This window comes from Chaetodon trifascialis, chromosome 1 (assembly GCF_039877785.1).
Source record: "Chaetodon trifascialis isolate fChaTrf1 chromosome 1, fChaTrf1.hap1, whole genome shotgun sequence".
In the NCBI taxonomy this organism is placed as follows: domain Eukaryota; kingdom Metazoa; phylum Chordata; class Actinopteri; order Chaetodontiformes; family Chaetodontidae; genus Chaetodon; species Chaetodon trifascialis.
Window position 1 is genome coordinate 9,300,535 of NC_092056.1, and position 24,962 is coordinate 9,325,496.

Consider the following 24,962-nt stretch of genomic DNA (forward strand, 5'->3'; position numbering starts at 1 on the left):
TTCATCTCTTCTCCTCTTTCTCTTTTTATCTCGCTGTCAGTTTCTTCTTTCCCTCTCAATTTCTTTCTCTCTCTCCATCCATTCATCCCCTTTTCTTTTAGCTCTGCCCGTATCTGCTCCTCTGTTTCTCTACCCCTTCTCGCTGTTCTCTCAGGGAACCAGCTGGGAAACTGGCCTTGGGATACAAGCTGGAAGGATACAACCATATGCTGGATATTTTTATGGAAGGTGCGAGAGAGTGTGTGTGTGTGTGTGTGTGTGTGTGTGTGTGTGTGTGTGTGTGTGTGTGTGTGTGTGTGTGTGTGTGTGTGTAAAAAGAAAGCAGGGGGAGGGGTCTGACTTCTTGTTGAAATGTACAACAGTGTAATAGCTAAGTAGGACATTTATCTGGCAGTGGTTTGTCTTCCCCTGTTGTGCTCATGTGTGAGTTCCTGAGTTCCCTCCCTATCCCACAGCTAAATGCCTTCAACATAGAGAATTTCTGTTACTTTCAAACACACGCACACACACTGCAAACTGTACAGGCAGACTGCTGAGAGGGAGCTGCTAGAGACACTGACACAGCTTGCTCATTAGACAGTTTCTTCTTGGATTGAGGCCAAATATCTGCAGGTCATAAGCTCACTGATGTAACAGGCAATGTAACTCACTGATGTGGGGAAGTCTTCAAAAGATACACATCTCCTTTTAGGACTGCCTTTTATCATCATTTACTATACTCATGTCGCATTTTGCACATGAATACGAAGAAACACAGCATCTAGTAAAGCTGTTGTGAGCTGCTATGGTGAAGGGATCGTCATAACACAGACAACCTTTATCTCACCACCCCCTTTATCTCGCCTATCATTACACTGCCTGCTAGTCCCAATAAAAACGTACTTGTGGGTTTCCTCCATCTTTCTTTACTTTGAAATGTCCAACTCCCCTTTACTGTGATCCTTGTGACAGCTGGAGGTTGTAAATAGACACGTATGTATGTGTCTCCTCTGGTATGCATCGCCCCCATGCAGTTGGAGCTGTTAATGCAGCTGCAAACACATGATCCCTCACTGGCTTCCCACCAGTGAAAAGTGCCAATTATGCTTGTTTGATTGCACCAAACAGACTTTGAAGTTGGCCTCTGCTATGGCGTACCCCTAATCTTCTATGTTACACATAAACTTTTGTTATGCTGCAGTGTTATACAGGAATCGTTTGCCGTTTTGGGAAAGAGGCTTATTCCTTTCATGTCAAGAGACAGACGAGGAAGTTGATAGCACTCTCATATATGTCTCTTTGATATGAAGCAACAGCCAGAACATAGATAGCGGTTAGCGCATACAGTTTTTACACGAGCTTATTTGTACACTTGATTTTTTTCTATATATTCAACAAACAAGCTATAAAGTGGTCATCAGTAAGTTTTAGAGGTAGTGGCAGGTGGATTTTGTTGCCTTTGAGCAGAACCAGGCTATCTGTTTCCTCCTGTTTCCAGTCTTTATGCTAAAATAAGCTAATCATCCTAACCAATTTGACCAAATTCCAAAAAGCAATAATTCAAACAAGCAAAATCACGATTTTATACATTCACTGTTGATAACAGTTGAAAAAACTGGAGTCATTTTTGTGGCATTTTAGAACACATCCCATAGCCTCCTTCTCGCTCCACTCCACCCTATTCACATGCACACGTTTTTACCCCCTCAGGGTAAGAGTAAAGGGGCAGGCTCCATCTCTCATTAACCTACTGGTTGAATAAATCAAAGTGCAGGGCAGAGAGGAGAACCTCAGCCTCGGCCATTCAGATAAGAACACCCTACACCAGCTCATAGCCTATCACAGCTCAGTGATATATGGATCTGCAGAGGCTAATAGCAAAGTATTGACAGGGAAATGGTGTGCTTATCCTGCTCCTGCATGCTGGGGAGAGGTCCCCAAAGCAGATGGGACACACTTTAGGGAGAGGGAAGGAGGAGGAGGAGGGTGAGAGGATGAGGTACAAGTGTACTGGGACAAATTAGAGTCTTTATTGCTTTATTTCAGCTAATTTGTCTCTGATTTCAAGACTACAAACACACAACAGTCTAAGCTTACTCTGTGTTGGAATAACTGTATGTTTTTCTATGGTATTGCTTACTTTTTACTTGCTCTGGCTTTTCAGACAGCCAGAAGTGGATGTTTCCCTCATGTTAGTGTAGTAAATAAAACTTTTTGTCGGCTTAAAGTATGTTTTCATAAATATGTTTTACATTTTACGTGAAAAAAATAGTCTGGGGGTTGTAGAGGTCCTTAAAAGTGTAGATTCACCAAAAAAGTAATGTTCAAGAAAGCCTACTGGACATTGTTAAGCAGTTTTACAGGGAAATATCCTGTAACTCAAAATTTTAGTTAATCATCAGATTTGAAGTTGAGTAAATGTCACAAGTTGTGTATGTGTGTATGTGTGTGTGAGTGAACATGAAATCACTTATGACCCTCTGGAAGCCAGAAGATCCTCAGCCTTTTAACCTTCCTCCTAATTTTCGACTCATTTTCCATGTGAATCTATGGAGGCATATTCTTCATGCCTGCATGCGGAGCTGAAAAAATAGAAGAAAATACAGAAGCCACAGCCAGCTATATTCTTCTCTTACAAGAAGCAATAGATCAAGATGTTGGCCATCCTCCCATTGGTGGAGTCTTTAATGCTGGAGTCAGTAGGTTATCGCTGTGGGACCTGCACCTTGTTCTAAGTGCCAGCTTTATCAAGCACAACCAATTCTTCCTCTGAAGCAGCTGTGGATTCAGGAGACGGGCCCTAATGGCAACACTTCATCAACCTCAGAGAAGATGCACAGGGAAACTGCAACCTCTGATGTCAGATAAAGATGCTGATACTGTTCGGTTACTGGACCACCAGGGATAATTTGGTTAAAGCCTACAGAGCACCGTTGCTGCTGGAGTAGTTAAGATCTTACAACGGCCGGCTGACATTCTTAGAGACTGATTCAACAATGCTGAGCCTCTCTGATGTGCACATACGAGATTTACCATATGAACTGCTGTAATTCAAACAAGGACACACTGTGTTCCCGATGATGTAAGAAAATGACAGCAGTGTTCGGAGGCAAGTGAGTGATCGTGGTTTTGTGTGTCATCTGGAGACATCACAGTGTCGCTGTATGGCCACCAGGGGACAGACAGGCTAACCAAGACTGAATGAATGAACAGATGAATGAGGAATCTGAGGTAGATACTGACTGAGCCCCATTCCACCATCACTCATAAGCAAACAGACATAAGGAGGAATGCCTGCATGTCAATCAAATACTACTTACTGGTGCTGCTACTTATGGTATTTTGTTCACATGTTGAAGTGACAAACAATTACAGTTGCTCACTGTCTATTCTTGTCTACACTCTGAATCAGCATTTTTTGAGCTGGTTGTATTCATGAAAGGATAAAAAAAAATACCATTAAAAACTTATGTTATTGTCAACTCTGGAATATAACAAGCACACATCTGCATCAATGAGCACCGAGGGCAAAGGCAATGCTGCATCCTGCTCTGCCAAATGCCTTTGTTCCTCTAAAGGACACCACATATGACCATCTTTATATCTGGATGCCAAGCACTGTACCGGGGCCTGTCTATGACCATGATTACCCACTTGACATCTTTATAGTTGCATGGCAGACATCCTCTTCAGCAGAGCTGGAGAGAGAAATGCAGAATGCCAAAGTGGCCCCACAGCGCTGGTGTGGGACATCAGAGTTTGGTGTTGAAATAATTAGCCTGTTTAGCTGCCATCTGGGCTCTGGTTGCTGGCGTGTGGCATGAGCCAGGTGCTTCATGGGTAATACCACAGAGAGACATACAGCAGATGCTCATGGGTAGAGCTGGCCACCTTGGCACAGATCTGGAATCAGCTAACCTCTAGACAAATCTTTGCTTCAGATGTATACCACAGGAGGAAATGTAGACAGGACTGGTTTGAGGACAGTTTCTTGAAGCATGTCCATTTAAAGGGTTTCAAGTAACAATTAGTTGTGCAGTGACGGCTTCATGAAGCAAAAAGTAAACTTCATGATTCTGTTAAGAGTAACTCAGCAACTTTACAATCTAACAAAGCAAAAATCTATAAAATTGCATTCTGCTCAGAAGTGAATCTGCGATAACCCCACTCCATCTGACATAAAGCACAAGCCAAACAAACCACATAATCAACACTCTTATCTAAGAAAAGCAGGTGCCATTTAATTACCGCCCTGCCCCTACGTGGCTCAAAATCTGAAGAGGTCTAAGCATTTTTTTGAGCAGTTCAGTAGGCCAGTAACTTGATAAGGCCCCTGGATTTACTCGATGAGGTAGAAAGTTCCTGAGCAAGCAGCAGGCATGTGGTTGTTGTTCCCAGAGGGCTGGGAAACCGTATCTGCCCTGGAGGAGCATCCTCTTTGGTAAGCACTTCTTATCCAGGCCATCACTGCAGGCCGATAGCGGCAGGGTAATATCCAGTAACTGCAGCTTTATGTGCGATCCAATACTTGGATCAATCCCTAGGACAGGAGGATTGCCATTAACCCCTCAGATCTCTCTCTCGTTGCTTCTTGTTTTCTCTGTCTTCGAGTGACTCTTTCCTTTTTTTGATGCGGCAGAAATCATTTTCAAGAGGGAAAGAAATCACTCTATATACTATTCTGTAGGAGGAGGGCAGAGCACCACACTGCTTTTAATTTCACACAAAACTGCCAAAAGCCATTTCCAATAAAGGTAACAGGTCAGACTTTGTGTTGTCTTGTATCTTACCATAAATTGTTAATCATTTAAACATTCTTAAAACTAACATGAAGCCTGTCAAGGAGGAAAAAACTGTATATAATGGTGTGAATATACCACAGTATGTCCATGTGCAGGCGTGTGCACGTTCTGTTTGTATTGGGAGGTGGAAAAATGCATAGGTTTGTCTTTCTGTATCTACAGTATGATTAAGCGTGTGTGTGTCTGTGTGCGTGCACGCAGGCGTGCGTTTGAGTGTGTGTACGTGCAGAGAAAGCTAGAAAGCCAGTTATAAAGAGAGATGGTGTGAATAGGAAAGAGACAGTGGGTTTGAGACTTTGTTTGAAACTCCCAATACTTTTGGGAGTATTGCCCCATATATTGTCCCATGTGACTGAGCAGAAGAAAGATAGACTGAACCAAAGCTGCGTAGCTCTTGCAGAGCATTTCTCTTGCTCTCTCGCTGAATATAAATGGATAAATAGTCACTGAAATTAGTTTAAGGTGCATTGCTACTCTCATATAAAGATGACGTTACGTGCTACAAAATGGGCGTTATACATATTGTTCAGAGGTGACACGTTCAGCACAGATTCATCAAACAAAAGCACAAGAAGAAGGATCAATGCAGGTGCATGTTATCTTTTTTACATCATTCAAAGTTGTGACTCGTACGCAAATGTATAATTTTAATTATGTACTCATCACTGCAAAATCATTCACTCAATATTATTTAGTCATTTAAAAGAAGGGACTCAAGCTTGCGTGACACAGGTGGGATGAATCCACTTTATATGTGTCATGAATTCCACAACAGAAATACTCAGTTCATAATTAGACAATCAGTTTATCATCATCAGTGGGAAAACTAAAGATAATCAAACTAATGGATTATAGCAGAAAAGAATACTCTCTTTTATTCTAACCTGAATATTGTGTGAGTGTTCTTTATATTAGTTTGACAGGACTTTGACTGAGTTTTTCTCATCAAGAAACAACATTTATGTCACATGTATTACAACAACCTAAACTGATCATTATTTAGTTTCAGTTAGCAAAGATTAAAGAGCTGACTGTGACTAAAAATACTACTTTTATATGGTGAATTTCATAAGAGTGGTGTAGGGTTTTCTTGCATGTAAAGGAGGCAAAAACTAATTTTCAAAGACAATTACAGCTGACAAATTATTCACACCAGACAAGCAGTTTAAGTCTCATTAGAAGTTTGAGAAGTTTCACTTACCTTGATTCTTTTCTTTTTTTTTTTAAGAGGGTCAAGACCCCAGAGCTTGAACGCAGGTGTAGAACAGGAAGGTTGAGCATGTCCTCTCTCTTTTCCACGCAAACGTCAGAGGCCACGAGGCAGCTAACTGCGCCTGGATGCATCACAGGAACAAGCACGGGTGCAAGAGAGCCGTCCGGGCGAGCCGGCAGTCGGTCTGTCGGAGGAGCTGGTCAATCAGCCCCGGCAGCAGGGGACAGGCACTCTGGGAGAAGGGCTGAGCTGGAATGGGCTCTGCTGGAAGGCTTTTTCGACTCTCCTTCCCTGAATGAAAGCAATCCCTAAGAGTGAATGGGTAATGAGAGACCGGCTCCTGAGATTTTAGCTTTCTTAATCATGTTCATAATTAATTCAAGAACATTGATAATTTCATTACATTCTTTTTGTCTTATCAATAAATGATGTGCCTGCACTTTTGGTCTTGTGTATACGGGAGAGAGGGAGGAAGAGAGGGAGAGAGAGGGACAAGAGAAGTAATACTGCACTAAAAGCACAGGAGATGGAAAATGATACAAACAGGGAAGTGGTAATTATAATCTTTGACCAAGCCACTGGCAGCACAATATGAAGTCAAGTGGCTACAAATAATTAATAAGGCCTCCCATTGCGTGTGTGTGTGTGTGTGTGTGTGTGTGTGTGTGTGTGTGAGTGAGGAGGGGGGGTGACAAATGTCGTTGTTGAATATTATTTCACCAGCCCTCTTTTAGTAGTTGTGGAAAAAAAAAAAAAAAACACGATACAACTATTAAACATCATTGTGTTTTCACCAACATGATGTTATACACACTGCTGCTATTACTAATGCGCTCACCTTTATCCTCACCTTTACGCAGACAGTGTGGAGGATGCCTGTCTCACACCGCCCTTCACATCCAATAAGGGTTCAGGTTTCAGGGACATCAGTGCGCCGAAGCAGTTTTTAAAAAGACCACTCTCCTCCCTCCCCTCTCTCCTCTTCACGTGCCCTCTGTCAGGTCAAGGAAAGAAAAAGACAAGAACTATTTTCTGTCTTGTGGCATATATAGTTTCCAGTTATTTGGCAGCAGGAATAATGAGATAATATGCATTTTTAATAGTTCATCTTCAGAATATTCAATAACCCTTCACCTCTGCGCATGCGGTTATAGATTCTGCGCTTTATCAATCGAACTTTCTGTTCAAAACCGAGCTGAAAATAGAATGAGAAGGAGGGCGCAGGGAGCGAAAAAGGGTGTAATGGATATCTCTGTTTCCTAAAAATACTGTGAGGATGATGGAGTCTGAGGAAGGCTCTGAATCACAGCCTGCTCTTTTTCCTCCAAAACAAGACAAGTAGATGAATGGCTCTGAGCAGCCTAATCCGACAGTGAGTGATTGACCGCTCTGCCAAAGGTCTAATCTGCTACCAGAATAGTGGAGTAGGTTGTTTATTCTGATCAGACTTCCTTGATCTATAATCATTAATCTATTGCAAGACGAGTATTTAAAGCAGCATGTGTTGTGGCAGTTTCTCACTGAACATTACAGCCTTCTATCAATTACCATAAAGACTTCATAGATAGATCTGGATTTCACTTGTGCTTAAAAACAATTGGTGGGAGACGTTTTGCATGAAATCAGGGTAATTTGACCATAAGAGCAGTGCAGATGCATTATTGCAAGGCTATTTGATTTTGGCCACTTTGTAATGGATTTCCAGCGTGTGACACACTACAATATAGATTGGTAAAGCTATATGAGGCATTAGAGATTCAAGTACTTTATGTCCTATTTATTCCTTATGTGCCACAGGCCCCCTGTCTTGAGATATGACCAGCTCGACACAAGAAACCTTTAATAAAATAAAAAAGTAAAGAGGGGAAAATAGAGATTTACAGCTGGCCATTTTGACAGTGGACTTGATATAAGGTGTTCATAACAAGTTTTGCATTTTATTCCTGGTCCCCTCACACACATTTTAATCATATTTTATGTGATCTATGTATGCAGCACTCATCCTCTCTCTGTCACCCAACCTCTCCAATGTGTCCCTCTTAAACAGATTGCTACAATACTTGTAATGATGGTCCTTCCCAGCTGTGCTGCAGGAGAAGGGAAGGGAGCAGCAGGCTATAGTATTACCATAATACCCGCTCCCTCCCTCCACTGTCCCAAGGGCCCATGAGGCTGCATGGGGATGTGGGGTAACTCTGCTGTGGAGGGGACTCAACTGGCTGCCGGTCCTGCAGGCTGTGCATGTGCGTGCACGAGTGTGTGTGTGACTGTGACATGGCTGAACCTGCCTGTGGGCGATGTAATAAAAGCGCCACACACTGCTGGTAGTGATGGTGGCACTGCTGCTGTAGCTGCAGAGGAGGGGATAAATATAAACCGGGCCCGCATCAAGAAGACGGCCCTCCAGTCACAGCCTGACTTACATCCTAATAATTAGGCCCCTTTCCAATAAAACAAGGATTTGTAGCCATGCATCTATTTTACTTGTGTTTGCTACTGCAGTGGGAGGGATGCACGATCTGCTGCAGTCTCTGGATGAAGCCGAGGCTTTGGGAAGGCTTAATTTTAGCAGTGTTGGAAAGTGATCAGCAACGTTTGCGCAATTTACCTCTCGACCCTCAAACTTCAGAGGAAATCTTTTTTATCCTCATCAGCATCTTATGGAATGTACATTTGTATGTTCCATTATTTATTTTCAAATATTCCATATTTCTCGATGAAAGCTGTTACGATAAATTACTGAGGGGTACTTTCAAGTTCATGCGCTCGTTTGAAGTATAGACATTCTGCCATTCTCTTGAATTTGCACACAAGCACACACACACACACACACACACACACACACAAGCACACACACACACACACACACACACACACACACACACACACACACACACACACACACACACACACACACACACACACACACACTACTGTCTCTGATAGTGGCTAATCAATAGATGAGGCCTGCAGGTTGCTGTTGCATGTTATCTTAAACCTCCTAATGTGGACTGGCTTTATTTTCTCTCTTATACTCTCTCTACCTCTTTGTCTCCTTTGTCTCATTGCAAATATACTATTGGATATGCATTATTTACAGTATGCATAATCATAGAAAACAGGTGATTATATCTAAATATTTTACAGTGTGTGTTTTAAACATAACCTTCTCAAAACCAGACCGCTGTTTACTTTCATGAGCAATACTGGAACTTGTCAGGCATGATACGAAAAAGTGATGCTACATTTTCTCCTCTTATATTTAGTCATACTTCAAACAGATTCCCCACATTTTGTCCCACCTCTGGCTACCTATCACACTGATGGGTGAGGATTTCCAGAATGCACACAGGGGAAGACAGAGAGAAGCAGAGACAGAGAGATGGAGAGAGAGGAGCTGGGTGGGGTGGCAGTCCAGGCAGGGGGTATCAGGCTAATTAAAGCAAGCATTTGTCAGAGATTAAGCCTTAAACAGAAAAGGTCATCCGTGCACCAGAGCCCACTGTTTCGCTGCTGTGCTCTTAGGGCAGTCTAAACCTTTCCAAGCTAAATGGTAAAGATGCTATTTGGCAGAGATGGGGGAGGGGATCCAGGTCCTGACCAGTGGTAAGAGTGACACCCGGGTCATTGGTTCTCCACTGTCCATTACACATGCTGGTCAAATCTGGCGATCGCTGTCATTTAGGGATGAAAAATAAGTGCTCGAACAAGATCAATAGATGCAGCCATCTGTACCAGCTGTGATTAATTGACTGTCACCAATTAATGACTGGCCTGTTGCAAAGCAATGCAATCTCAGAGGGACAATGAGACTTGTCGGAAAATGGGTATTTATTTCATTTCAGGCCGTTATTAGTTATTCAAGAGTGAGTTTCCCAGTAAGAAATTCATGAACCACTTCAGTTATAATTTGCAGGTTTACTATGGCGCACTAGAACACCTCTCTGACAGTATCTTGTATGTCAGGTGCTCTTTGAAGTCATTTGTAATATTGAGACAAATATGGGCTTGAACGAAAGCTCGTACAGCGAACAAAGCCACATAGTTTGTTTTTAGTTCAATCGGAAGCGGATACTAAAAATATTTGAATATTTCTCTGCCTGTATACATTTAAATAAATTTTCATTATACCGTGACATTAAAAAATAACATCAAATGAAATTGTTATTTTCGCTCTGTTTATTTGACTTAATCATTTTAATTGTCAGTATTTTCTCATAAAACCAGTGTTGCTATGAGAAATGAGTGAGAACAAGTGGTGGCCTGTGATCCATTTAATGTTCTGTTGAAAACAACCAAACAAGTGCCAGTGATGTTTTTGAAGTGGGATCAATGTACAAGCTTTTTCTTTTTTTTTTATTAGCAGTCAGTCAATTCTAATCACATTAGATCCTGAGAAGATGTCTTGGTCTGAGATACAATGAAGCACGAGACATGTTGGTTTAGGTATGAGTAATGGCTCTAGAGGGCTAAACTGTGGTGGATGTAATTTTAAATATTTAGGTATAGAGGAAATTATGCTAATATTAGAATACTCAGTATCGTTATAAATTAGATCCTTCTTCTGAGATGACGGTTTGCAAAATATTACACTGCAATCTTCATTATGGGTGAGCTTTAAAAGAATGAATGCATCATCTGAGGAATTATCATTCTGCACTCTTTTCTGGTTTTGATATTGCAAGAAAAAATATAAAACTTAGATTTGGCTATGAGTTATAGTTTGAAGAAAACAACAAAAACAGTGAGAAAGCAAAGCTAAAGATGTTAAGACATTGCTTTGTGAGTTGTTATTGGGAGTACGCTGACCTATAGCGACCAAGTTTTTCAACCTACTACTCAGTAAGTCACCATCTGCTTTAGGTTTTACCAGAACTTCCCTGTGTTAAGAATACTAAGGAGTTTACTCGAAGAACAGCTATATTTGTTGACAAGATCATTTTGACCGAAATAGAAAGTATGCAAGTGTGCAAGTGTAATATTTATTTATTGACTTATTTATTTTTCATACCACAGTAAACCTCTGGAAGCTCCTTCAAGACATGTTTTTTTTTCGGTTTCATGCTTAACATTTATTTTTAAGTTAACTTTTTTCATAGAAAATGCTGTAGTATGCGTCCTGTGCATGATTTCGTGTGTGTTAGAAAATGGATAGAAAATATGACATACACCTCTGAGCGTAAAGGTCAGACCTTTAATGTTCACTAATAGAAATTCTGTCAGCTGTGGGTTAATATTTTAATTGCGCATCTTTGATCTTGAGGTTAGTCAAGATCACACCAAGTGGAAATTGAATTAAACAGAAAGTAAGACGTGTAAACTTTAAGGGGGGAATATTTTGACAGCAGATAAATCAAGTCTGTTTTTCAACCAGGTACTAATTGATTGACTGGGATGAAAACCAAAACAGCAGCAGATGATCAACTTTCACACAAAGTGACAAAATGTACTGCAGACTATAATCTGCATCAGTGCAACCAAATTCCAAATCCCCAACTTTGATCTATTCTCACTTAAAAACTATGCACATACAATAGTACGATGTCATTTATTCTTTGTTTTATTAGTCACTGAATGGACTCATCATGCTGATATCATACAAAAGCTCCAAGCTAGCATTTGGGCAAAAAAACACTGATGTAAAACACATCAAATGTTAACAAACTGATCTCTTTCATCTATAAATATTTTTTTATTTTAACAATAAGCCTTAATCAATTGACTATCTTACTTACAATAGCTATTAAGAGACTAAGATTAAGATATTCTTTTATTGGTCCCCCAGTGGGGTATTTTAATAGAGGGTGTTAAAAGAAACATACATTTAGCTTTGTTTTGGTACCACAGCCTGTGGATTTAATGTGTGGTTCAGTTTCACTGCTCTCATCAATCCCACAGCAGCAGCTTTAACTTGGTAAGCTAATCAGCACTAAAAAGCAAACAAAGTTACTGACTAGCTAGCTGAGACAGCCAAACGTATTTGACTCAGGAGCTGGTGGCGACCAAAAAAAGTACTAAGATGACGATGGGCTGACATTCGTCAGGTGGCTGCACTTGAGTAAATGATGCACTTACCAAGATTGCACCACTAGCATTTGATGTGGTTGAAATGGTAGGCTATGTGCTAAACGTTTGCTTTGTACACCCTTTTAGTCTTTTTGGCTTTCCGTAGTTTTCAGACCGGGCGCGCGACGGAGCGGGACCGAGTGCGAAATTTGTATGCGGTTAGAGGAAGTGCGTTTTGTGTGCGCAGTGTTTTCCTTCAAAGCATGGCTCTCAACTTTCAGACATCCACCCTTTCTCTGACTTTGCCGATTTCGTGCCAGATATGTCTCGGGAAGGTAACTGCCGCTCTGTTTTAAACCTGTTAACGTCCGTCAGCCATTAAACAAAGACGGTGTGTTTACGTTACACGGAACAAATTGCTGCCTAGTAACGCTAAACTGAACGTTGTTATGTTACAAACTTTGTGCAACAAGAAGTTCACACAGCAGACGTTAGCTTAGGTTATTGACTGAAATTGTGTTTCCTGCTGTAAAAGTGTCTTATTGCCAATGTTAAATAATAATCTGTGCGGGTTTCGCTCTGTGCAGGTCAGGCAGCCGGTCATTTGTGCCAACCACCACGTGTTCTGTTCATCCTGCATGGAAATGTGGTTGACGAAAGCAAGCCAGTGTCCCACTTGCAGGGTCCCTATCACAGCAGAGAACCCCTGCAGAGAAATCATCGGTGAGTATCTCCATGCAGACACACTGACATATTCATCCATTTGACAACCGTATTTGGACAATGATTTCCACATGCACTGTATCATTGCAGTCTAGTTAACTTAAGATTGATTTATCGTAAGCTAGTAAAGTGGCTTGCTTGTTCCACTGAAGCAAGCAGTACATGCAGACGGTGAGGAATGACCTAAGGAGTGACTTTGTGCAAATACTTTGTTGCTACAATCATCTGTTATGATCCAGCACTGTTGGGAAATTAAGAAATATGTCATTCAAAATGTCAGAGATAGAAGGAGGTCAGCCAGATATTCATGGGAGAGATGTTAGAGTGTATGTTTGCTTACATACAGTTTTTGTTCTTCTGTGCATGGTTTTATGATGATGATGATGATGGCGATTATTTATGAAAATCTTGATCACACAAATCCATAGTTTCCTTTCTTCCTTGTTTTGCTGGCCTCATCACTTTGGATCCCATTGCAAAATGAGAGTTTACACTGATCTGCAGACATGTAGCTCAGCATGGCTAATGGGTTTCTGTCTCAGATAACTTCTGTGCTGCCTGATCTTTAACATGGTGTAAGAGCTAGAATAAAATATCCTTCTGATCCCAGTTTGTGAATACAACGTGAATTCTGATCAGCTGGACCCAGTGAGTGCACACAACACCTGAAAATAAAAGCCCTGTTCTGTTTGCACACTTACCTAATTAAGCAAAACCCAGGTGATGTATTGGTATCTTGCTTGTAAACAAGGTGAACAACTACAGCGCCACTGAACCTTCATCACAGCTGAGCGACTTTGGAACATTGCTTCTGTGTGTTTTCCTGTCAAGTGTGTTTATCTGTTGCTGCGCTTGTGTATTTCTTTAGGAGGCACAAGTGAGAGCGATCACAGCGATAGCCCTTCCACGAGGAAATGTCTCCGAAAAACCAGAGGGGAACTGCTCTTCCGGGAGTATGAGGTACGGGTTCATTGTGACATGTATTTTCATATGTTTTCACAGCAATAACAAGCAGGTTGATGCTCTTGAGTAGACTTATCAAGGGATCTCTCGCCACAGAAATTCAAGTTTAAGCTATAGGGTCAAAACAGCAGAGTTTCAGTTGCAGCCACTGATACAGATTTTCTTGGATAATGCAGTCAGAATATTTGCTAGAGCAGTTTATTGTTACTCTGTGGATTATTTGCATTGGAGAAAAAGTGTAAATTGTTAATTGAGTTTTGCCTCAATACAATGTCAGATTCTGTGAAAGCACAGAGATTACGGCTCTGTGTCCAGCTTTCAGGTTGCCAAAAAAGAAAAGCAATGTGATGGTTTACTGGGACACTGTTTCATAGTAGCAGTGCTAACTTTTCAACAGTATGGTAAGCCTGCATGTATCATGCTGGCACAGTAACGTCCTTATTGTTCAACCTGTTCCTCTCTGACAGGAGGAAATTGACGGGCTCATCAGAGAAAATGAAGAGCTGAAAACAAAAAATCAGAGTCTGGAGTCACAACTGAAGACTGCTTTGGATCCCTGCATCATTAATTCAGTGCAAACGGATGACTTAAAAGTTGACCCCTACATCTTGGATGAGTGGACAAACAAGCTACGAGCTGCCACAGATGTTTGCAACAAAGTAAAGCAGGACTTGGACAAGCTTAAGGAGGTACACAGCTGAGAATGTTGAGAAATTGCATGATTTTAATACTACAGTATATTGATAGTCAAAGGAGAGCTGTGGCACACTGAGCGTCCTCTATGGGGGGTCAGACAACAGGGGGAAAGTTTGCTTTCTATGATAATGTCCATCATTTTGCTGTAACTGTATCCAGGTAAAATATAGAAATATAAAATTACATTCTTTAATATTTAGTTATAACTAATATTATATGTTAAGAACTATAATGCAATGATATACTGAAACCCCCCCAAAAAAGAATGTGATTGGCATGTAGTCATCACAGTAATTCATCATTTCATATTAAGGAATAGGGTAAACAGTATGACACAGTGTTTATTTACCTATGTAAATTTCAATGAAACCACCCATTGAAGATGAGTTTAATCGACGCTTCTGTCTATATAACATAAATACTGTTAATTTGCTACCTCTGTGGAATAATGCGTAACACACTCCAACTGTGTGTCCTCAGGCAAATAAGGCACTACGATCTCAAAACGTCGACCTCGTACAAGAGAACATGAGACTGAAAGCGGAGGTGGCGAGCAGATCTCCTCAGAAGTAAGTGTCCCTCTTGTTTTAATGGTGCATAAATGTTCAGCCAGGAAGGGATAAAAAAATGCTGAAGTATTTGACGTGTGCTTCCAAGTCACCGTCATGGTAACTACAGACAAAATGAGCTGTTATGATGCACTCACATAGATTCTGGCAGATGGTAGACTGCAAACCAGATGTCCATTTAGTGGAGCCTAATGGTAAAATATTGGCAACGGTAAGTTAACATAAAAGTTAAAGCACTTTAACTTTTTGCCATCCTGCAAGAGAATGTACAACGGGACTTTACGTAGCTCCATCACACAAGGAGAAAACAGGGCAATCTGGTCAATGAGAAGCTAATAATCAATAATCTAATAATGAATAATCCTCTGTAAACAATACATCACCATAGCAACATGTCATCACGCATGTTTCTTTCGGCCATTCGCGAACTGTTTGTTTAGTTGTACTGTGCCATCCAGAGGGTGTTGTTCATCATGCATGAATCCATGTGAATGCAGCATTAGAGATGGTTGTAGTTTACTTTTTAGACAACCAATGAGGTCATTTGTTTCTACTCAGTGTTTTTCACATGAGAATGACTGAAGCTGGAGGCAGTGACTTCCTGCTAAGGTTTGTAATTCCTGTATTGTCGGGTTGTCCCTTTGTCAAATCAACAACAGTTAGACCACTTTCCACTGACCACCGATATTCCAAAACACAAAGTTAAGACCATTTTTATTTTATTTTGCTTTTGTTTTACTTTGCTGTGACAAATAAAACACTCAGCTAGGTATTATTTGGCTCTTCTCACACAATGGTCTGCGAACAATTCAAAGATACAAAATGATCTGTCCCCAGGTTTGGTCGCTACACAGTGGCAGCACTGGAGGCTAAAATCCAGCAGTACGAGCGTGAAGTGGACCACTTGAAGAGGGCTCTGGAGCGCAGTGACCAGTACATTGAAGACCTGCAGTGTCGGGTCAGTAAGCCCGAGATGACTTGTCTTGAAGTGCAGGAGGCGTCGAGGAGTAGCAAGGCTGTGTCAGACGCTTTAACACAGCAACAGAAAATCAGCATGATGATGAGAAGCTTGAGTGACAACGAGAGGGGGTCGATCTGCAGCAATCCAGAGGCGGCATGTCGGACATTTTCCAGACATCACAGTTTGATGTTCATGCCATCTGCAGATTGCAAGGAGTTGAATAAGAATCTGAGGGAAGACCAGAAAAATGAGGACACGGAAAGCTCCTCTGACTTTTTGCCCACCACGCCATCCTCTGCCTTCCGGTCCCTGACTCTGAGAAGCCCTGGCATCCGAGAAAAGAAAGTTGCATTTAAGCCTATGTCTTATCTGAGGAGGCTTGATTTTGAAGAATTTCCTAGTCCAGGTAAGAGTAGAAGCACCATGGAGAACCAATTCAGCAGCCTTGAGAAATTCCCCAAAGGCTTGCCCTCAAATCCTGACACAGAACCCTCAAAGTCTGTCTTCTGGGGTGGTTGGCAGAGACCTGAATCTAATGAGCCAGGCCTAAGTAAAGAAAGCTCGCTTAAAGGATCCACATCCACTGATCTTGTAAGTGATAAACCTGATAGTTTCCAGATGTCCAGCGAGGCCTCCATGGATGCAGCTTACCTGGACAAAATCTCTGAGCTGGACTCCATGATGCTGGATGGAGAGAGCTGCAGCAGCAGGGACTCTCAGGTCTCCTTGAGTTCTTCCCCTGCTACAGACTTGGACAGAACTCTCATCCCAGAACAACAAACCTGCCCCGATGCCTTGTCAAGCCATGGCGGCAAGCCCGTGATACAGTGTGACCAGAAGAACCGCCCACCATGTGACCATGTGGATGGCCCCTTGAATGACAAAGAGGCTCCAAAAGACTCTGCAGAGGGAGGTTTTGCTGCATGGAGGTCAGACAGGGAGACAGGTGCTCATGTCCCTGGGTCTGCAGGGGATGGAGGGTCCTCACAGACTGAGGAACTGTCTTTTGATTTGCTGTTTGATTCAGTGGAAGAGAATAAGGCTGGTCCCTCCGGCTCCCTCTGCCCAACAAACCAAGACACTGATAATGTAAACCCTTCCTCTTCCTCCTCCTCCTCCAGCTGCCTCAGTAAACCTGTGAACACAACAAGAGAGAGACACGCACTGAACATCAGCCAGCCAACAAAGAGGAAGTCTCACAGTCCTTTTAACACAAGCAGTCCCACAAAACTTTCAAAGCTCATGTGAAGGTTTTAAAAACTGAATCTGTTGGTTCTCGCTGTCGCTGTAGTGTGTTTTGTTCAGACTTCACGGCCACACATGGCTGGAAACATTAACTCCATGATGCTTCAGAATAAATTTGTGAATGTGATTCTCAGGTGTAACTTATTGTCCGTTATTGCCATTTGTCAGGTGTGACATTGTGTAAATTAAGATTGAATAGATTAAATATGACGGGTTTGTCCGATAGGTTTTTTTGTGTAGTCAACTTGTAGGCCAGTCTTCACAGTCTGTATCATTATCAGACACCTCTGTGCTGTTGTTGTTCTCCTGTAGTGCATCACTTTTGGTGTTGAGACCTTTTTCAAACATACTTTCAGCCTGCTTGTATGAGTTTGTCATTTCAGTCCTCATGGTAATCTTAATGATGACGCCCATATTGAAGACTGATAAACACACTATCATGAAAAACACTGATATTTGGAATTAAATATTGCAATGTAAGAGAGTTAGGAAATAAAATAGTAATGAAATGACAAACAATGTATTAAACTTTGTTTTCTTTTGCAGTACCTTGATCACATGATGCAGGCCAGTCTAGAGGATTTAGATTGATTTACACCGTATTGGACTATATTTTGTGGTGAATTTTCCAAAATGTGACTTCTAGTGGGACTGAGATTTTATACTTTGAGGACAAGTGAATGATTTTTTTAAACATTACCATATTTCATAGACCATAGTTTTGTGCAACCTTTCCTGATTATTTGCATTACATTAAACAGTAACCATTATTAATTTGCTGCCATTAAAAGTCGAAAAAGCAATGCCCATTCAGGTCGATATAAAAGCATGTTGTAGCCTATAACGACACACATTAGAGACCTCACACGCGCAGTAATTCCACTGCAGCAGAACGCGCCTTATTTATTATGCAAATTTAACGATATCATGTATATTTCACATACCTCTAATCGCTGCATGAAATTTTAATTGGGTAACCGTTGTGGTTTGAATAAATGAAGTGTTAATTCATTGGGATTAATTAATTTAGGTAAAGACTGTGTACAAGGTTACGCTGGTGTATTAAATCAATTTGTTTAGTGCTCATCTGGCGATGATGGACTTTAATGATAAGGCGGCGGTGTCATTACATCTGAGGGTTAAGATCAGAGACGGGACAAACCGTGTAACCTACACATTTAAAGATGTGGCACTGGTGTGAACAACTGGTAAAGCCAATAAAATAAATAATATTTGCATACTGATGCGTCCGTGTAATAATGATAATCATCATCATCATCATCATAATAGTTGCTTTCCTGTTATGCATTGTTGTAGACTGCACATTTTGGCACAAAAAAGTGCACCGCAGATTATAATACTGAATGCTTAACCTACTCATTTAGACACCTTCCCCGTATAATTCTTTAAAACAACTTCCTGAAATCCGATGGATAACCAGTCCAAAGTGTATGGCTGCTAAAATAAACAACGTTAAGTCAATGGTTTACGGCCTCTAAGTAAATAATAAGGCCTAAAGGCGGCGGGACCGGCGCAGTTCCGTGGCTGGATGGAGTGGAGCGAGCCCTTAAAAAAAAGCAGGCGTCTAGTCTCCAGATGTTCCTGCCTGCCCTGTGAGCAGTTTTTATCTGTCAGCCTGTTCACTGTTCTGGCATTTTATGTCTCGCGAGAGCAGCCGAGCATGGGCTTGACGAGATCTGAGGCGCTCAGGTGTAAGAGCCTCTCTCATCCCCAGCAGTGGGAAACAGTAGACAGATAAGTGCGTCTGAGAGACTGCAGGCATCTCTGTGATCTCCGGGCTCAAGGCTGCACTCGGCGCACTACACAGCGAACTACACTGCATCATTACCGGATAGGCAAAGGATCACTGTGTATCTATGACTATTTTCCAGCTCTCGTAGCCGTTTCACCCTCTTCTTCCCGTGCACTTTAATTGGAGAAGCTCGCCAAGATGATGTCCATGAACAGCAAACAACCGCACTTCGCCATGCATCCCTCTCTGCCCGAGCACAAGTACACCACCCTGCATTCCAGCTCGGAAGCTATAAGGAGAGCCTGTCTACAAACTCCACAGGTAAATTATCCCCCAAAAACTTCGACTTTGTCCTTTTTCATGCCTCGGCTGCATGTCGCGCTGAACGCTGTCTGTGCGTAATAACAAGGGCTGCTCCAAGGCACATTCAGCCAAGACGCGCGCTTAATGTTTTTTTCATGTATTCCATGGCAATCACTCCACCAGTGTTCTTTTTGAAAGCATGCTCACGCAAAGGCTGCCTTTCCTGTTTTTTGTATTAATTTTTATGACTTGCCACTTCTAAAGGAATACTCCGGCTGTGTGATGTGTCGCCAGAAGTCCCGACTGACAGATATGTTACATTTGTGTTTTTTCTTTTTTCTGACGTTTCCTTTCTCTTTCTTCTCCGTGTCGTTTCCCTTTTCTTATCCATTTCACACCCTTTCGTTCTCCCTTCCTCTCCCCGTTTAATTTCCGCCCTTGCAGCTGCAGAGCAACATATTTGCGAGCCTGGATGAGACCCTGCTGGCCCGGGCGGAGGCGCTGGCGGCCGTGGACATCGCCGTGTCCCAGGGCAAGACGCACCCGTTCAAGCCCGACGCCACCTACCACACGATGAGCACTGTACCATGCTCGTCGACATCCACCGTTCCCCTGGCCCACCATCATCACCACCATCACCACCACCACCACCAGAACCTGGAGCCGCCGGACATTATGGACCATATCACTTCACCGTCCCTCGCCCTGATGTCCAGTGCGCACGACGGGACCGGCGGAGGAGGTGGTGGGGGCGGCGGAGGTGGCGGCGGAGGGCTCATCTCCACCTCTTCCCACCCGCACTCTCACATGCACGGCTTGGGTCACCTCTCCCACCAGGCTATGAGCATGAACTCGCCTCTCACCCACCACGGGCTCTTACCGGGCCATCACGGGGGGAGTCAAGGCGGCCCAGGGCTCACTAACACCGGACTCCCGTCCGTCAATGACTCGGACACAGACCCAAGGGAGCTGGAGGCTTTCGCTGAGCGCTTCAAGCAGCGGAGGATCAAGCTGGGGGTGACCCAGGCGGACGTGGGCAGCGCGCTGGCTAATCTCAAAATCCCGGGCGTGGGATCACTCAGCCAAAGTACAATTTGTCGATTCGAGTCGTTAACTCTCTCCCACAACAACATGATTGCGCTCAAACCTATCCTCCAGGCCTGGCTGGAGGAGGCCGAGGGGGCCCAGAGGGAGAAAATGAGCAAACCTGACATTTTCAACGGAGGAGAGAAGAAACGCAAGAGGACATCGATAGCGGCACCAGAAAAGAGGTCTTTGGAGGCTTACTTCGCCGTACAGCCTCGGCCGTCGTCCGAGAAAATAGCAGCTATAGCTGAAAAGTTGGACCTGAAAAAAAATGTGGTGCGAGTGTGGTTTTGTAACCAAAGACAGAAGCAGAAGAGGTTGAAATTTTCGGCTACTCACTGATGGGCGAGGAAAAGAAAAAAAAAAAAAAAGTATGACTGAATTTGGGGACCAAGGGACACTAAGACACCATTTTCAGTCTTTTGTCTCCAGCGATTTTACACGTTGGTGCACAATGGGCTTTAGATACCCATTTTATGAGGCTTCATATATCTTGTTTATTTTCACGTTATCGGTGAATGTGAAGTATGCAAATAACAGATTACACAAATTTCGCTCAGTTGTTTCGAGGGAAAAAGTTTAGCGACGTCGACATTGCCTTTTAAAACATGTGGAAAGAGGTAATTTGCTTGATACTATAGCGAGTTATTTTCTCCGAATAGGCCTATTATTTGAAGTATAGCCATTTACGAATTACCTCATTGATTGTTGAACTGTGTTTTCGGTTTGATTTCTGTCGTTGTTGGTATAGAATAATTCATGAATCTGTTCATTTATTCATCTGTTCCTTTGCTCTTATTTGGAGGCTGCTACAAACGCAAATTTAGTTGCAAACTTTTATGGCTAACGAAAAAAAAATGTAGGCCTGCATGAAATCCTAATTCACGGGCAGTAATTCAGCCTCTCTAGGCTGTCACATCTAGAGATACAGTATATTTATTTTGAATTTGCACAAAAGGCCCTTTAGGTTTATAGATCGGTTATGTCGAAATGGTTTTGTATATACAGACATCACTTTGTCACTTATCAGAGGTGAGCTCCTGTGTGCTGGAAATTAATTCTAGGGTCTATCGACACCATTGGCGTCACGAGGAAAAGTTTCAAAGAGATCCAGAGAGCACGAGAGCCTTGTCTGCTTCATGGAGGAATTTTTCTTTCCGAAAACAAAGTTTTCTTGAACGTGTTTCAGTTTGCAGTGCAAACACTCTATGCATTGGAAAAAGAATCACTGCGTCCAGTAGAGCTGTCTACTGATAGACCTTCTTTTGTGGATGGTGTAAGTCACTGTTAAATGCCTGTTTTCACATTGAGATCACCACGTTGTTTGTCGTGTTAACTGTTACGGAAACGTTGTGTAAGTAATATTTTACTTTGTGCACAAGTATGTTTACAAAACTGCGGCGACATGTGCATCATGGAAAAATGTCCCACTGTCTCCTTCCCTCTCTCACAACTTCTCCACTCTCCTCTGTTGTCCTCTTACTTTCATTGGTACTATTCATCCTGTAAGCCAAATCCAACAGGGAGGTGTGTTCCAGCAATCTTCTAATAAATTGAAAAAAGAAAACCACGTTTTTCTGCTTGTGATTGGGCCTACACTGAACATAATTATTAAGGTTTTAACCTCAGTATTGGTGTCATGGTTTGACGTCTTATTGTGGACACAGTTTGTCTATTCGCGTTATTTAGACGTCATTTTAAATTTGAAATCACTAATTTGAAATCACTAAAAAAAGGAGATAGGTTTCTCTTGAATTTCTACCATCGAGATAAAATATTAATCATTGAAACAAAGCTTGCATGCGTTCAAAGTTGGTCTAATTTATGGTTAAGCAAATTTCTCTAATGTGGGAACATGAAGCTTTGATGCAAACTTAACAACAACGAAGTTAAAGAGATGAAAAAGGCCTTTGTCACACTTTTAAATGGATTTTTTCACCTTTAAATACATTTTGTACCAATTTAAAAATAATGTAAAAATATTAAAAACACACGTAAATAATAATAATAATAATAATAATAATAATAATAATAATAATAATAATAATAATGATAGCGTCACTCAGTGCTTGAGAAAAGTTAATGTGTTTTTTTCATGGTACAACAGAGTAAGTTAAGTGATCTAATAATTATCATCAGTAATAAAAAAAAAAGGTGTTTTTTGTGTTTTTAGTTTTCCATCTATTTGAATGTTTGCACATATAATGGGCTTCATTAGAGGAGAACAGGCTGTTAAATGAGACATTGATCCGCGTGTCTGGAATCCTTCACTGAGACAAAGTCACCGCCTTTTGCTGTGTTGAAGCAGAACCAACAATCAACATTTAATGGAGTTTCACAGCAGTCACAAGAACTCAACAGCAACATTAAAGAGAGAGAGGGAGGGAGGATGTGTGTGAGAGAAAAGAAATGAAAGAAATGAAGAAAAGTGGATTTATGTATTTTAAATGACCACTGCATGACCTCCAACCTCCAAATATTTCTAGTCACTCTATACTTCCATATATATATATTTGTGTGTATTTTTGGTGAGCTTCACTTTCCGCTGCATTTATAAAAACGAATTTTTAAACGCAGACTAATGCAATATTAATCGCGATTTGCTGATATAAAATGCAATATTTTCCGACAGCTATCGGGGGTTTCAGGGGGGAGCAGGCGGATGGAGGAAGTGGCGGTATAACAGCAGGGAAAGCTGCTTCTTATTGCTTTTCTTTAGCTTTTGGCTACATGGACAGAAGAGTGAGGGATTCTTTTAACGTGAGTAAATCATTTTTAGTTTGATTTTTGTGGATGATTCGTTGGTTAGGCTGTGCTACATGTTTGGCATGGATGTTTGGCGCAGCACCTTTAGATCCCAAAGTCTGTTTGTTAACAGTGTTAACAGTGGTTTTTTTTGTTTTGTTTTGTTTTTTCTCATGATAACTTGCAGGTCATCGCCATCCTTCGTGCACGTGTTGTCACTCAACACAGAATTGCCTCGCTGTATTATTTTAAGTTTCTAACAAATAAAGGCAAACGTTTTTTAGCAGAAAGATTAACCAGAAAGTGTACAAAACATAAGAAAGCCTGGATATTTTCCCCAGATATTTCACGTGAAGGCAGCACAGACTGATGCGGAGATAAATGTCTTGAGAGAGAAACTGAACTATAAATAAATTCGGACTTTTCCACGTGCTGGACGAATCCACCCCCCTGCTGTTTAATGCAGAAGGCGTGCATGCGTGGCTCTGCTATCTATCTATCTATCTATCTATCTATCTATCTATCTATCTATCTATCTATCTATCTATCTATCTATCTATCTATCTATCTATCTATCTATCTATCTATCTATCTGTTATTTTTAACCCCTGAGTTCAAACTTTCCACGGACAGAAACACAACACCGCCGGCGCTGAACACGCTCCACGCGCGGAACCGCACGCGCCACATGGCAATAATTTCAGCACCACGAACAGCTCCGCTGGCGAGCTGAGGAGTGATGCATTATTGAAAGCCTATATCAAACAGCTCTGGGGTGCTGTCTCTCCACACAAGGGCTCTGGATGAAGTCGGACGGTCTGCCTGCACAATAGCCTCTAATATGTTAATGGCTGTAGGGGATGCCTGAGGTACCGTCCCCAGCTGCCTCGCCTACCATATGTCAGCCCGTTACGACAGAGTCCCCTATTAATCAGGGGGGTATTTCATCAGTAACTTCGCCGATATCATAACCCTTAAAGCTCCATCAATAGTGGGCCGCAGCATCGGCTGGTCGCGTACCGCTTTTAGCCTGAGCCTCCCTCCCCCGCCTCACACCCTCCCCGCCTCCCCCTGTCCCATCCCGTGATGCTTTTGGGTGTCCCGTCACGTACAGGCAACAAACGTCTGCAATAACAATTCGTTTTCATATGAATTATTATTATTATTATTATTATTATTATTATTATTATTATTATTATTATTATTGTTATTATTATTATTATTGTTATTATTATTATTATTATTATTATTATTATGTAACACTCTGTGATCTTATCTCAGCTGTGTTAATCGCCTCCTCTCCTTGCTCCTTCGTATCTTTGCATAGGCCGCGATGGATTAATCACTGGGCCTACCGAAGGATCTCATAACTTAATTCCTTCAGGCTACTAGTCGGGGGAGTAATTAATCTATACCGTGGATGTAAATAAAAGGAAATTGGATTCCTGACAGACGAGACGAGAGAGTCTCTGACACCACGTCGCCAAATAATGATTTCACCGCACGTTAGGGTTACGCAGGCGCTCAGATTTACGAGCGCACGACTTTTTACTATAGCTCTGAGCGGAAGGGAGTGGGCCTACCCTAATCGCAGCTGTTAGGCGCTCAGGTTAAGATGGATTAGATCATTATAATTACAACACTACAAGATAAAGTAAAAAGAAAGAGAGAGCGCACATATTCGTATTCGTTGGTGCCGCATGCCCTATTCTTGTCCTTGTTTTTTGACATTGCTCTCCTTCTGCAGTATCTTAAAACAAAAAATAAGAGCTCCCATCGAGGGCTGCGTTGATCTAACAATGCGCAGGAAGGTTGGCCTTCGGACGGAAATGTCAAACCAGGGATGTGGATGGGTAGATCCCCCAGATCTGCACTCATTTCCCACTTATATTTGCTCAGTAATCCGCTGTGGCAGCCC

General features: G+C 41.9%; 2 protein-coding genes across 2 annotated transcripts; both read left to right on the forward strand.

The window, feature by feature from the left end:
* The first annotated feature begins 12,211 nt into the window (after positions 1-12,211).
* On the forward strand, positions 12,212-17,290 carry obi1 (ORC ubiquitin ligase 1). Its single transcript, XM_070970140.1, has 6 exons — positions 12,212-12,335; positions 12,588-12,723; positions 13,592-13,683; positions 14,154-14,375; positions 14,863-14,951; positions 15,789-17,290. The coding sequence occupies exons 1-6, from the start codon at positions 12,264-12,266 to the stop codon at positions 17,158-17,160; spliced, it is 1,983 nt and encodes a 660-aa protein (XP_070826241.1). The 5' UTR covers positions 12,212-12,263; the 3' UTR covers positions 17,161-17,290.
* A 1,596-nt stretch (positions 17,291-18,886) lies between these two features.
* On the forward strand, positions 18,887-21,855 carry pou4f1 (POU class 4 homeobox 1). The gene is made up of 2 exons (XM_070970126.1): positions 18,887-19,231; positions 19,658-21,855. The coding sequence occupies exons 1-2, from the start codon at positions 19,109-19,111 to the stop codon at positions 20,639-20,641; spliced, it is 1,107 nt and encodes a 368-aa protein (XP_070826227.1). The 5' UTR covers positions 18,887-19,108; the 3' UTR covers positions 20,642-21,855.
* The last annotated feature ends 3,107 nt before the right edge of the window (positions 21,856-24,962 follow it).

What these genes read in the sequence shown, in the direction of transcription:
- obi1 (XM_070970140.1), top strand. Translation starts at nt 12,264, where the DNA reads ATGGCTCTCAACTTTCAGACATCCACCCTTTCTCTGACTTTGCCGATT. An exon ending in ACTTGGACAAGCTTAAGGAG is followed by an intron (nt 14,376 to 14,862) that starts GTACACAGCTGA and finishes GTGTGTCCTCAG; the next exon opens with GCAAATAAGGCACTACGATC. An exon ending in GCGAGCAGATCTCCTCAGAA is followed by an intron (nt 14,952 to 15,788) that starts GTAAGTGTCCCT and finishes ATCTGTCCCCAG; the next exon opens with GTTTGGTCGCTACACAGTGG.
- pou4f1 (XM_070970126.1), top strand. Translation starts at nt 19,109, where the DNA reads ATGATGTCCATGAACAGCAAACAACCGCACTTCGCCATGCATCCCTCT. An exon ending in CCTGTCTACAAACTCCACAG is followed by an intron (nt 19,232 to 19,657) that starts GTAAATTATCCC and finishes CCGCCCTTGCAG; the next exon opens with CTGCAGAGCAACATATTTGC.